The 13,194-nt window shown below is 38.1% G+C and overlaps 1 protein-coding gene and 1 pseudogene across 1 annotated transcript; both read right to left on the minus strand.

Moving 5' to 3' along the window:
* The window catches only part of LOC123759260 (glutamate receptor ionotropic, delta-2-like), a 191,962-nt pseudogene that overhangs the window by 120,412 nt on the left and 58,356 nt on the right, over positions 1 to 13,194 (minus strand).
* Positions 1,976 to 3,993, minus strand: LOC138370404 (baculoviral IAP repeat-containing protein 8-like). Its single transcript, XM_069334758.1, has 3 exons — positions 3,116 to 3,993; positions 2,823 to 2,987; positions 1,976 to 2,712 (listed from the first exon to the last, which is right to left on the minus strand). The coding sequence occupies exons 1-3, from the start codon at positions 3,480 to 3,482 to the stop codon at positions 2,027 to 2,029; spliced, it is 1,218 nt and encodes a 405-aa protein (XP_069190859.1). The 5' UTR covers positions 3,483 to 3,993; the 3' UTR covers positions 1,976 to 2,026.

Consider the following 13,194-nt stretch of genomic DNA (forward strand, 5'->3'; position numbering starts at 1 on the left):
TTCTACCCTCTGTATTTCAGACACCGTAAATAAAATCAAGTCAGTTATCGAGCTCCAGCTCTCGTCCCCGCCTTAATTCTCTTTCGTATCTTTGTAAATAACCCATCAATTTCCCTAAAATTAAAAGCAGACATACTTCAAAGTTAGTAAATAAGATCAAGTCAGTTACTGAGCTCCAGCTCTCGTCCCCCACCCTCTTCCACCCTCAAGTCTTTGTAAATAAACCATCAATTTCCCTTAAATTTTTACCCTCTGTATTTCAGACACCGTAAATAAAATCAAGTCAGTTATCGAGCTCCAGCTCTCGTCCCCCACCCTCTTCCACCCTCAAGTCTTTAACCCATCAATTTCCCTGAAATTTTTACCCTCTGTATTTCAGACATAGTAAATATGATGAAAACAATTATAAAACTCTAGCTCTTGTCCTCTGTCCAAGTTCACTCCTGTAAATTCATTACTATCAATCCAAATCCCCCTGAGATTTAAACACCCAACTACATTTTCAGACATAGTAAATAAAAACCAGTTCAGTTATCAAGTTACAACTCTTGTGCCCCAGCTTAGTTCATTTGTGCAAGTTCTTTATTTTCCAACTAAATCACCCTGAGATTTAAGATCACCTTATTTTCTAACGTAGTAAAATTAATCTGGACATTAGCCTTAGATCATCAGACATAAATATATTCGATCAAGTCCGTCTCCAGCGTATCTCTTATCCGAGTATACACATAACCCCAACCTGTTTAATTATCTTTCACCCCCTCCCACCTTCCTCCATCTCATCCAAGTCTCATAAATTTAAAATGTAGCTGTTAATTTGCGTTCTTTCCCCGTTCATAGCATATTCTCTGTAAGTTCAGATCTGTACTTAGTCTTACATATTCTCTACTTCTTTCCAATTTTATACAAGACTTAAACAACTATTACCGTCTCCTCTATCTTATTTAAACATGAGTCATATGTAAATATACCCCAACTCTTTCCATCCAATACAAGTCCTAGCTTGTTCACCGCCCAACTCACTACGCTATTTCTACTCTACATGTTATAGCATGTTTTCCGCTCATCTTGGTACCAACCCTTACAATCTCTCTCTCTCATTCCTTTACATGTCTCAGCATGTTCGCCTCGCATCTTACTACGCTGTCTACTTTACATGTTGTAGCGTGTATTACTGCGTCCCATATCTTATTTAAACATGAGTCATATGTAAATATACCCGACTCCTTCCATCCATTACAAGTCCTAGCTTGTTCACCGCCCAACTCACTACACTGTCTACTTTACATGTTGTAGCATGTTTTCCGCACATCTTGATACCATCCCTTACAATCTCTCAATCCTTTACACATCCCAACTTTCAACCCTTTCTTACAATTTTCCTCCATCCCTCCGCTACATGTTCTTACCCGTTCATTACAGTCCACTACTTATTCTCTAATCATCTCTGTACTAATTCTCAAAACTAGTTGGTTCTGTCATTTTAGTAAGTAAGTAAGTAGATCATCGTTATTAACAACGACAACAACAACAACAACAACAGTAACATTACTAATTCACAGTAAGTTACTACTGAGCATTTGGTAGTTATCCATTTTCAAATAAGGTCAATATAAATCATTCTAAGACATCTTCGTACAATTAAAGATACTTGCCCGTGCACTAAGTCATTACTTACAGTAGCATCTTAAGGCATTGTTTTCGTAACTCAGTTTTATTAAACATACACCTTCATTAGTCAAAGGAAAACTTTTCAAGTCATTGTATTCAATATTTCCGTTAAACTTACTACATCATGTCATTATTCGGTTTCATAATTAAGTACTTGTTTCAGTCCTCCAATGTAATAAGCAAATTATTCTATTAAGGATAAAGAAATCTTATTTAGAAGAGACATTAAGTTTATTACAACATTTAACGCATACAAGTGTTTTAGTAGTTATACAGGTATTCATAAGTGTTCAAGAAGCAAACATATACAGTTATTCTTAGTAGTTATACAAGTGTTCAAGAAAATCATAAGTGTTCAAGAAGCAATTGGATTTATTATATATAAAATATTTCCTCTACAAATTGGACAGCATTTCAGAGCTAAAAGACAACCGCTGCATGTCACCATATGTTTACATGGTAGTATTACAATATTTATATTTTTATCCATACAAACTCTGCATAAAATATCTTCTTCCCAAGATTGTTCTATACACTCCTTGTTTTCATCAGTGTTAGTACAAGTCTCCGGTAAAGTTTTCAATCCCAGATCTTCAAGCGTAACTTCTTGTTCCTTTTTATCATCAACTGCTTCATAAATTAAGTCCCGTACCCGTAAATAAATATCTGTTCCCTCTTGCATATACCTCAACACCATTTCTAGACATCTACTTTGTATAATAAAAGGCAACAAATCTCTGGATTCCTTAAGGTACTCACTTAAAGCATATCTTATACTCTCCACAGGTATTAATTTTTTATGAATCAGATGTTTGAACTTATCCATACCCTCCATTAAGATATTAATTAAATCATTGTCTATAGGTTTTATAGGTAATGGTATTGTCAATCTAGCATTCTTAACAAATTCCTTGCCCCTTGCAAGAATAATGTAAGCACATTCTGGACTACATCTCGCATGTAACGTCCAAGGATCATCTTCTGGTCTCCAATTTCGTATTCCACAGGCGCAGTGATAGCAGCAGACGTGGTCACTTATACCTGAAAACCATAAAACAATCCAGCATTATCTCGTTACTATCTTTTAACTAATATTCATTATTTCTTTACTTATAACTCTATTAAGTTAAAATAGTTAAAACACTTCATACCACAGTAAAAAAAACCAGCTTCTGCCAGCTCATGAGAAGTTTGCTTGACGCTTCCAGGCCATGTCATATCAAATGTCTCTAGGCGAGATTTATAAGTTACCAATCCTGGATTCAGCGATTTCCTAAATTTTATCAATCCCAGATCTTCCTTAGGAGGAGCACCACCTAAAAAAATATAACGTAGTTACGTAAATTATTCTTTAGAAGAATAAGAAGTATCTATTTAAGCAATCAAGTTTTGTACAGAGTATATAAGACTGGTATAAGAATACATCATAAGAATATATACTTACTACTATCACTTATTTTCTTATTTCCCAGTTCTATTTTATGGGAAACAAATTCCAGTCCATATTTGAAAGCTATCTCAGACACCTCTAAAGAAACATTGTCACTCCTCTCGCCTCTAATAAAGGCACAGTCTTGATTAATGATCTTATGACGTCTTCTGGGGGTATCACCACCAATCCATGCACCTACTATACAATAACAAAATGCACACAAACAGTAATCACTATTGCGAAGGTAATAGAACCCATCTTCAACTAAGTCAATAGGGTTTAACCACTTAATGGGCCAATCCACAAATGTTTGTAGTCTAACTCCTGCACATTTAAGGCTTTCTATACTGTAAAACTTCCTGGCACACAAAGGATCCATCGTGTGAGGGCAGCACTAACTATTAGAGTAGGATAAGCAAGTATATATATCCCTAAAATAAGTATCGTACATCGCTACATATTTAACAGTTTCCTCATTTATAATAGACAGTAATCTCCTCTAAATACTTCTCTATTTAAAAATCCTTAAAGTTTCATAATTAAATAAAGCTCTTATATAAATACTTAGTAAACTACTTTCATTATTTATTAGACTTATTAGAAAAATACATCACTTTGGCAATCTCGCTAAAAGTATACTGTTACGTCATTATTCGTAGCTGCCGTACATAATGATAGATATATATATATAATTTAGTAGTAAATTCTTATTTAATCTAATTAAAATATATGCTTAAAGCATCTATATCCTAAAATGAAATATACTATTAGTTATAATGTAATATATAATATCACTCTAAGGTAACAAAAATCCTTATTAATATATTCAAATAAGTGGTAACTTTTACATTTCCCCCAATATAAGAGCGCGGACCTCACATTAGGGATATTATTACGACTATCTGGTTCGTATCTACTACCTTACGAGGAAGAAAAAAATTCACCATGGATACTGTTCTGACAACTTGTCAGGGTTATTTAACCGACGATTCATTTTGTAATAATGAAACCTGTATTGTGTACGGAGTGAACTGTATATCCTGTGTTCCCAGAGGAATGGCCCTAGACTTAGCCAAGAAATATTCTCATGCTGATGCTTATAATGTTCGCCGACCCTTGTACAGTCTTAAGAGATGTATCCCTGAAGATCGTCCAGTACCAGGAACAATTCATATCTCTAAAGGAGAAAATCTTCCGTATATTGTTGCTATAGCCACACAATACGGTATTGGATTACCTATAGAAAGTAATAACATTGCTCAGGGAATTATAGAAAACTCAAAAGACAGAAACATGCTCTCTGGATTAAACGAAGATACATCCATTAATCGCCTCGTCTACTTCAAGAATGGTATGAAAGATTTATTTAACTTTATCAAGGGCTCTCCTCAAATTATGAGAGTTATAATACCAACAGGAATTGGGATTACATGTGTTCGAAGAGATAAAGTTTGGGAAAATACTTATCTTCCTGTTATTGAAGATATGTATAAACAGTTAAAACCCTACGGAGTGGAAGTTAAATTACTGTTTAACGAGGAGATTATGCAGAGGAAGAGCAAGTAACACTTGGCAACCTTTTGTGTGCGCAGTGTTTCTACGCGCAGCCTAAAGATGTATATATGCTTCCCCCGGAGTGACCTCTTACGGTGTCCTCCTCTTCTTGGATGTCAGAATCTACTTCAAGCTTGGATATTCAAGGCTATGGAGATCAAGACTATTATTGGAGACTTTGCCTCCCTGCCCGTCTACAATAATCACGACTGTTTATTGTACGATCTTGATGCTACGAGTGTACAAATGTGTAAAATTGTGCAAGGATTGTGGGATCGTTACCCATATGCGAGATTACATCGTGAAAACTTTCCTTACAAAAACAGGGCTGTTGTATCTTATCGCAGTAACCCTGGCAGTATACATATTGGAGAACCACCTGAATTTAACAACAGGATGGATGAAGATCCCCATCTACCCCTTATTATTGGTTTAGTGACTCAGTTTGCTAGTAGACCTGCAACTTTACCAGCATATGAAAATCCTCCGTGTGAAGTACGAAGTTTAGATGAACATTTTTACGATGGACTTGAAAAAGATACAGAATATCAGAGATGGCGCTGGTTTGAAAATGCTCTGAAGGAAGCCCTTGTTTTCATTCTTAAAAGATGTGTTAAGAGAATTATTATTCCATATGGGTTTGGCATGTCAAGTTATTTGGACAACTGCGCAGTATGGGAAAGTAAATATTTGCCTATACTTGAGAAAATAGGACAAAAACTACGAAAACGAGGTATTGTACTCTTCATAGTACGTCCCGAAAACATCGTTCCTCCTCAGTCATCCACCCACGGCATCTTTGAAAATAAGATTCCATACATTGCTGTTCTTCAAAATGGATCCCCAACTAATGCTACTGATGCTGCTAGGACACCTGAAGATGATGCTACGCCTGCTACCGCTGATGCTAGTTCACCTTCTATCAACACTAAGTTGTCTGATACAATTAATTCAACACCTGTTAATGTTACTACGTCTGTTGATACTAATGTTACAATGTGTGTTAGTAGTAGTTTTACAAATTTAGAAGAGAAGATGGATTGGGAATAATAATGTCTGTAAATAATTTATACTTTGTACATTTTTACAAATTAAATACATTGTACATTTTTACACATTAAATAACAAAATAGAAACTCGTGTGTTTATTTTCTCCCTTTTTAATGTCTAAATGTCAACTCTACTTTTCTGAGTATATAGGAAGAGGTACGAAACTTTTTCTGTCTTACTTCAAGATGGATTGTTCTATGTACATGCAAGTGAAGCTTAAGCGTTTGAATAAGTGTATTATAGATGCTGATTTTACTAGTGATGAAATTCTAAAACCTGGAGACTGTCTTGTCTACGATTCTCATAATTTATCTGGTGGATTTGCACAACTGTTATGGGAAAAATATCCTTACAGTAAAGTTTCCGAGTGTGAAGTGGTACAGAATAATATAACTCCTGGTGGTATAGTACTTGCTTTATCTCCAGAACCAGAAATAAAACCTCATATTATAGGACTTCAATACAGTAGCTCTAATGAAGATCTAGGATTACAGAAAGATATTATTAAACGTTGGAGTTTTAAATCTGCAATAAGACAAATTTGTTGTCAGGCAAGAAATAATAATTTAATCCAGCGTATAATTATTCCATATGGTATTGGGTTTAATGACGGAATAGGATGGAGTAAAGAAGAACAAGAAGAATGGGAGACACACTATTTTCCAGGACTAGCCCATTTAGCTTATGTTTTAAAGAATAATAAAAAAGAATTATTAATGGTTCGTATACCTCTTGGAGAAGATGTTACGGGGACTGGGAGAGAGAAGAAACAAGTAGAGGGTAGATCTAATAAACGGAAGAGAATGTCATAGTTAAAACTAGTAGATCTGAAATAATACATATAACTAATTTGGAAACTACAGCTAAGAGAGAGGGGCGGAGCGTAACAATCTCCGATGTGATAAGCTAGGTCGGGATATATCTTGCCATAAACTCCCCATCTCGGTCCAGCAGTGACAAGACATACTTGAATCGATGGCTGCTGTATACAGTAAGTAATTATTGTATGGTGTACTTACAGTACTCGTTATATTTGTTGTGATATAATTTTGCTTATTATTGAATATCTTTTAGTTTTGAAATGTTATGATTATTTAATAGTCCCTGTGTTAAATATTGTATTTTTCTTTGTTTAAAGATCTACCCCATGTGATGGATGTGAAGAGTCTACCGGGGTTTGGAAGCATGCCTGATCTTGTGTCAGAAACTATATGGCAAAGTCCAGCTTCGACTGTTTTGTGGAAGAATATGCCCCTGGCGGAAAAACAGACTTATAAAGTGATGACACATACTGATAAATGTACGCATGAGAACATTGTTCCAGCTCTAGCAAAGTTTATTAGCAAAAGTGAAAATGTTTTAATGATACTGATTGGTCGTGATTTTATAAAGTTGAAAGAAGAACTTCCAATGATAAAATGCGACATAGTCTTATTTAGCTTAAAAGAGAGTGTTACAGATGTACTCAAGAAACATGAGAATTGTCAAGTGTTGTTGCTGACGAAAACTCCTAGTAAGGCTGAGATGAAGAAAATTTCTTTGTTATTTAAAGGCGATAAAATAATTTGCACTTTTAGACCTAAACCCCGTTTTAAATACATATTTCCAGAATTTGAAGAAGTGCCTATAGGATGTAACTTAAAGGATAAATTTTTTATAAGAAAATTTGTGGATGAAATTGGTTCTCCAAATGCTGCAAACTGGTTTATTAATAAGTTGAGTTCTGAAGAACGAGAAGTGTATACTATAATGAGCCAGGATGAACTGCAACAGCAGGTAAATAGTAAGACTGTGAAAGAGCTTAGTATTATTCACCCTAAAACAGAAGAAGATGAACATTGGAGTTTAATTGATCATATGGAGGAGAGCTTTCCATCTTTTCCGTTAAATTTAATAAAGATGAGACCAGAAATAGGATATCATACCCCCCAAAAGATAGAAATAGAGGCAGTGATGAGATTTATAGGACAGGATCCTGTACTTGGTGTTTTCTCTGGTATGGCCTTTATTGAAAATCTTATTAGGATAAGACATACTAATGTGGTACGAGCTACAGATAATTACTCGAATATGGGTGAGAGTAAGTGGATGGAGGTTGAACAAATGGACGCTGTAGAAGCAGTTAGGACTTATTGTAATGACAGAGAAGTACTTCTAATGTCCTGGCCTGAATTGATTTGTGATGATAATGTTTATAGCGATGCTTTCTATGTTTTAAAGGAATTTAAGGGACAAAAACTAATCTATTTTGGAGAAGGGGAAGGGGGGTGCTGTGCATGTGATGGATTTTTTAACTTGCTGGATAGTGAGTTTCATTGTGTGAAATCAAATACATGTTTTACTTATAATTCTTTTATAAATTAAAATGTTTATTTCTATATAAGACTATAGTGTTTATGATTTCTTGAACACTTGTATATGTTTTTCTTGAACACTTGTATAACTACTAAGAATAACTGTATATAATTGCTTCTTGAACACTTATGATTTCTTGAAATACCTGTATAACTACTAAGAACACTTGTATATAATTGCTTCTTGAACACTTGTATAACTACTAAGAATAACTGTATATGATTTTCTTGAACACTTGTAAAACTACTAAGAACACTTATGATTTCTTGAATACCTGTATAACTACTAAAACACTTGTATGCGTTAAATGTTGTAATAAACTTAATGTCTCTTCTAAATAAGATTTCTTTATCCTTAATAGAATAATTTGCTTATTACATTGGAGGACTGAAACAAGTACTTAATTATGAAACCGAATAATGACATGATGTAGTAAGTTTAACGGAAATATTGAATACAATGACTTGAAAAGTTTTCCTTTGACTAATGAAGGTGTATGTTTAATAAAACTGAGTTACGAAAACAATGCCTTAAGATGCTACTGTAAGTAATGACTTAGTGCACGGGCAAGTATCTTTAATTGTACGAAGATGTCTTAGAATGATTTATATTGACCTTATTTGAAAATGGATAACTACCAAATGCTCAGTAGTAACTTACTGTGAATTAGTAATGTTACTGTTGTTGTTGTTGTTGTTGTCGTTGTTAATAACGATGATCTACTTACTTACTTACTAAAATGACAGAACCAACTAGTTTTGAGAATTAGTACAGAGATGATTAGAGAATAAGTAGTGGACTGTAATGAACGGGTAAGAACATGTAGCGGAGGGATGGAGGAAAATTGTAAGAAAGGGTTGAAAGTTGGGATGTGTAAAGGATTGAGAGATTGTAAGGGATGGTATCAAGATGTGCGGAAAACATGCTACAACATGTAAAGTAGACAGTGTAGTGAGTTGGGCGGTGAACAAGCTAGGACTTGTAATGGATGGAAGGAGTCGGGTAAATTTACATATGACTCATGTTTAAATAAGATATGGGACGCAGTAATACACGCTACAACATGTAAAGTAGACAGCGTAGTAAGATGCGAGGCGAACATGCTGAGACATGTAAAGGAATGAGAGAGAGAGATTGTAAGGGTTGGTACCAAGATGAGCGGAAAACATGCTATAACATGTAGAGTAGAAATAGCGTAGTGAGTTGGGCGGTGAACAAGCTAGGACTTGTATTGGATGGAAAGAGTTGGGGTATATTTACATATGACTCATGTTTAAATAAGATAGAGGAGACGGTAATAGTTGTTTAAGTCTTGTATAAAATTGGAAAGAAGTAGAGAATATGTAAGACTAAGTACAGATCTGAACTTACAGAGAATATGCTATGAACGGGGAAAGAACGCAAATTAACAGCTACATTTTAAATTTATGAGACTTGGATGAGATGGAGGAAGGTGGGAGGGGGTGAAAGATAATTAAACAGGTTGGGGTTATGTGTATACTCGGATAAGAGATACGCTGGAGACGGACTTGATCGAATATATTTATGTCTGATGATCTAAGGCTAATGTCCAGATTAATTTTACTACGTTAGAAAATAAGGTGATCTTAAATCTCAGGGTGATTTAGTTGGAAAATAAAGAACTTGCACAAATGAACTAAGCTGGGGCACAAGAGTTGTAACTTGATAACTGAACTGGTTTTTATTTACTATGTCTGAAAATGTAGTTGGGTGTTTAAATCTCAGGGGGATTTGGATTGATAGTAATGAATTTACAGGAGTGAACTTGGACAGAGGACAAGAGCTAGAGTTTTATAATTGTTTTCATCATATTTACTATGTCTGAAATACAGAGGGTAAAAATTTCAGGGAAATTGATGGGTTAAAGACTTGAGGGTGGAAGAGGGTGGGGGACGAGAGCTGGAGCTCGATAACTGACTTGATTTTATTTACGGTGTCTGAAATACAGAGGGTAAAAATTTAAGGGAAATTGATGGTTTATTTACAAAGACTTGAGGGTGGAAGAGGGTGGGGGACGAGAGCTGGAGCTCAGTAACTGACTTGATCTTATTTACTAACTTTGAAGTATGTCTGCTTTTAATTTTAGGGAAATTGATGGGTTATTTACAAAGATACGAAAGAGAATTAAGGCGGGGACGAGAGCTGGAGCTCGATAACTGACTTGATTTTATTTACGGTGTCTGAAATACAGAGGGTAGAAATTTCAGGGGAATTGATCTGTTACTAACGAAGATACGAGAGAGAGCTAAGGCGGAGGACAAGAGCTGGAGCTTGGTAACTAATTACTGTATTGAACTACATTTGAAATATGATTATTTTTAAATTTTAGAGGGATTGGAATGATAGTATTCTTTATACGACAGGGGACTAAGGTGGGGAACGTGAGCTAGAACTTGCTTACTAACATGATTTATTTGTGTAAAACTGACTTGCTTAATGAAAAGGAGCAAACATACTGACTTGCTTAATGAAAAGGAGCAAACATACGATGTTGGAAAATAGTTGAACTGAATGAAAGGAGAGAGAGAGAGAGGAGGGACGGTCCAGATATTATGAAGATAAGATAAGATTAAGAGCTGACTGGCTGGCTGGCTGGCTGACGTCTAAAGTAAATACAGGTGAGGCGACAGATTGCGAGGTAAGGGGGGAGGGAGGGGGGTGTGATGTACGAAACCCTGAAAACAATGACTTACACAGGTGATTTTCTAAATTTATATGAATAACTAAGGCTTACATAGACGATTTTGTAAGTTGAAAACATGTAAAATATGTCCGTAGAGTTCTCCTGGAAGCCCTAAAGAGCTACATACGTTATTTGAATTTGTCCCATAAGGCCTTAACAAACTTCTATGTCTCGGAAATTATTTTTTCTCATAAGAAATCCTTACTTCTAAAATCTGTGACTGACAAAATTTACCTGAAACCCTTGGGGCCCACAGGGGATTTTCTAAATTTACCTGAAACCCTTGGGGCGCACAGGGGATATTTGACCTGAAAAAAAATGGGGACCTGTGGCATGTCAAGTCCACAGGGGTCCGCTCCCCAAAAAAAATGGGGACCTGTGGCATGTCATCCCTACAGGGGTCCTCTGGCAAAAAAAAAAAATGGGGACCTGTGGCATGTCATCCCTACAGGGGTCCTCTGGCAAAAAAAAAAAATGGGGACCTGTGGCATGTCAAGTCCACAGGGGTCCTCTGGCAAAAAAAAAAAATGGGGACCTGTGGCATGTCATCCCTACTACTGTGCTCTACATCGACTGCTCGTGGTAGTCGTACTGTACATCGACTGCTCGTGGTAGTCGTGCTCTACATCGACTGCTCATGGTAGTCATGCTCTACATGGACTGCTCATGGTAGTCGTTCTCTACATCAACTGCTCATGGTAGTCGTGCTCTACATCAACTGCTCATGGTAGTCGTGCTCTACATCGACTGCTCGTGGTAGTCGTGCTCTACATCGACTGCTCATGGTAGTCGTACTCTACATCGACTGCTTATGGTAGTCGTACTCTACATCGACTGCTCATGGTAGTCGTACTCTACATCGACTGCTCATGGTAGTCGTGCTCTACATCGACTACTCATGGTAGTCGTACTCTACATCGACTGCTCATGGTAGTCGTGCTCTACAACAACCGCTCGTGGTCGTACGTCACACGTGACAGGGTGCAGCAGACAGTTTAGGAGCAGCACTAAAGTGACGCCTGTGGTGTTCTGGTGGAGGAGCGGGTCACGAGAACAAATCCTCGAGGATTTGCCATTCCTGCCACGTGGAATGGCAGGTGTACAGCGAGCCGCCTACAGCTGGGCTTGGTGCAGGTGCTGCTGCTGGCTGTGCAACACGCGACAGGCTGTGCAACACGCAGCCGGCTGTGCTACACGCTGTCGGCTGTGCATCACGCGGCCGGCTGACGGCAATACACTGGTTTGAACGAGTGAAATGCAGAGTGGTCTACACTACTGGTCATTCCTCCTTACATGCATGCAGGGCTTTGAACCTTAGACCATGTGTGGCAATACTTCTGGTCTGCACTTAAGGTTCGCTGAACACGATCACAGTGGAACACTTCTCACAGGCTGTTGCTTCTGGGTGTACCCTGAGGTATCTGGGTGTACCACGAGGTATCTGGGTGTACCACGAGGTATCTGGTTGTACCTCGAGGTATCTGGGTGTACCTCGAGGTATCTGGGTGTACCACGAGGTATGTGGGTGTACCTCGAGATATCTGGGTGTACATCGAGGTATCTGGGTGTACCCCGAGGTATCTGGGTGTACCACGAGGTATCTGGGTGTACCTCGAGGTATCTGGGTGTACCTCGAGGTATCTGGGTGTACCACGACGTATCTGGGTGTACCGTGAGATATCTGGGTGTACCTCGAGGTATCTGGGTGTACCCTGAGGTATCTGGGTGTACCCCGAGGTATCTGGGAGTACCTCGAGGTATCTGGGTGTACCCCACTGTATCTGGGTGTACCCCGAGGTATCTGAGTGTACCTCAAGGTATCTGGGTGTACCTCGAGGTATCTGGGTGTACCCCGAGGTATCTGGGGTGTACCTCGAGGTATCTGAGTGTACCTCGAGGTATCTGGGTGTACCCCGAGGTATCTGGGTGTACTCCGAGGTTTCTGGGTGTACCCCGAGGTACCTGGGTGTACCTCGAGGTATCTGGGTGTACCACGAGGTATCTGGGGTGTGCCTCGAGGTATCTGGGTGTACCTCGAGGTATCTGGGTGTACCCCGAGGTATCTGGGTGTACCCGAGGTATATGGGTGTACCTCGAGGTACCTGGGTGTACCTCGAGGTACCTGGGTGTACCTCGAGGTATCCCTCTACACTCATGCCATGTAATGTGTCAACCATGTGTTGCTCGCTGGAGTCCGACCACCCACGAGACATTCACGTCGGATGAGTGTGCTATATTAAGGTGATGACAACGGGGAGCTTAATGCTGTGTTTGGTAACTGGTGAGCGCTGACCACTAAGAGACAGCGCACTCACACCTGTCATTGTGGGCCTTTGCCGGAATACTTGATCAGGAATACAAGCACATACTAGTCAGCTTCAGCTGTTGTCTCTGGGATTGGCCAATCAGTGAAAGGTAACTCGACAGG

Source organism: Procambarus clarkii, chromosome 32, assembly GCF_040958095.1.
Source record: "Procambarus clarkii isolate CNS0578487 chromosome 32, FALCON_Pclarkii_2.0, whole genome shotgun sequence".
NCBI lineage: Eukaryota > Metazoa > Arthropoda > Malacostraca > Decapoda > Cambaridae > Procambarus > Procambarus clarkii.

Bases quoted from the DNA above. Each gene is read 5' to 3' on its own strand.
- LOC138370404 (XM_069334758.1), bottom strand. From the start codon at position 3,482: ATGGATCCTTTGTGTGCCAGGAAGTTTTACAGTATAGAAAGCCTTAAA. The intron at 2,988-3,115 runs GTAAGTATATAT...ATATTTTTTTAG, and splicing joins TAAGAAAATAAGTGATAGTA to GTGGTGCTCCTCCTAAGGAA. The intron at 2,713-2,822 runs GTATGAAGTGTT...TATGGTTTTCAG, and splicing joins AGCTGGTTTTTTTTACTGTG to GTATAAGTGACCACGTCTGC.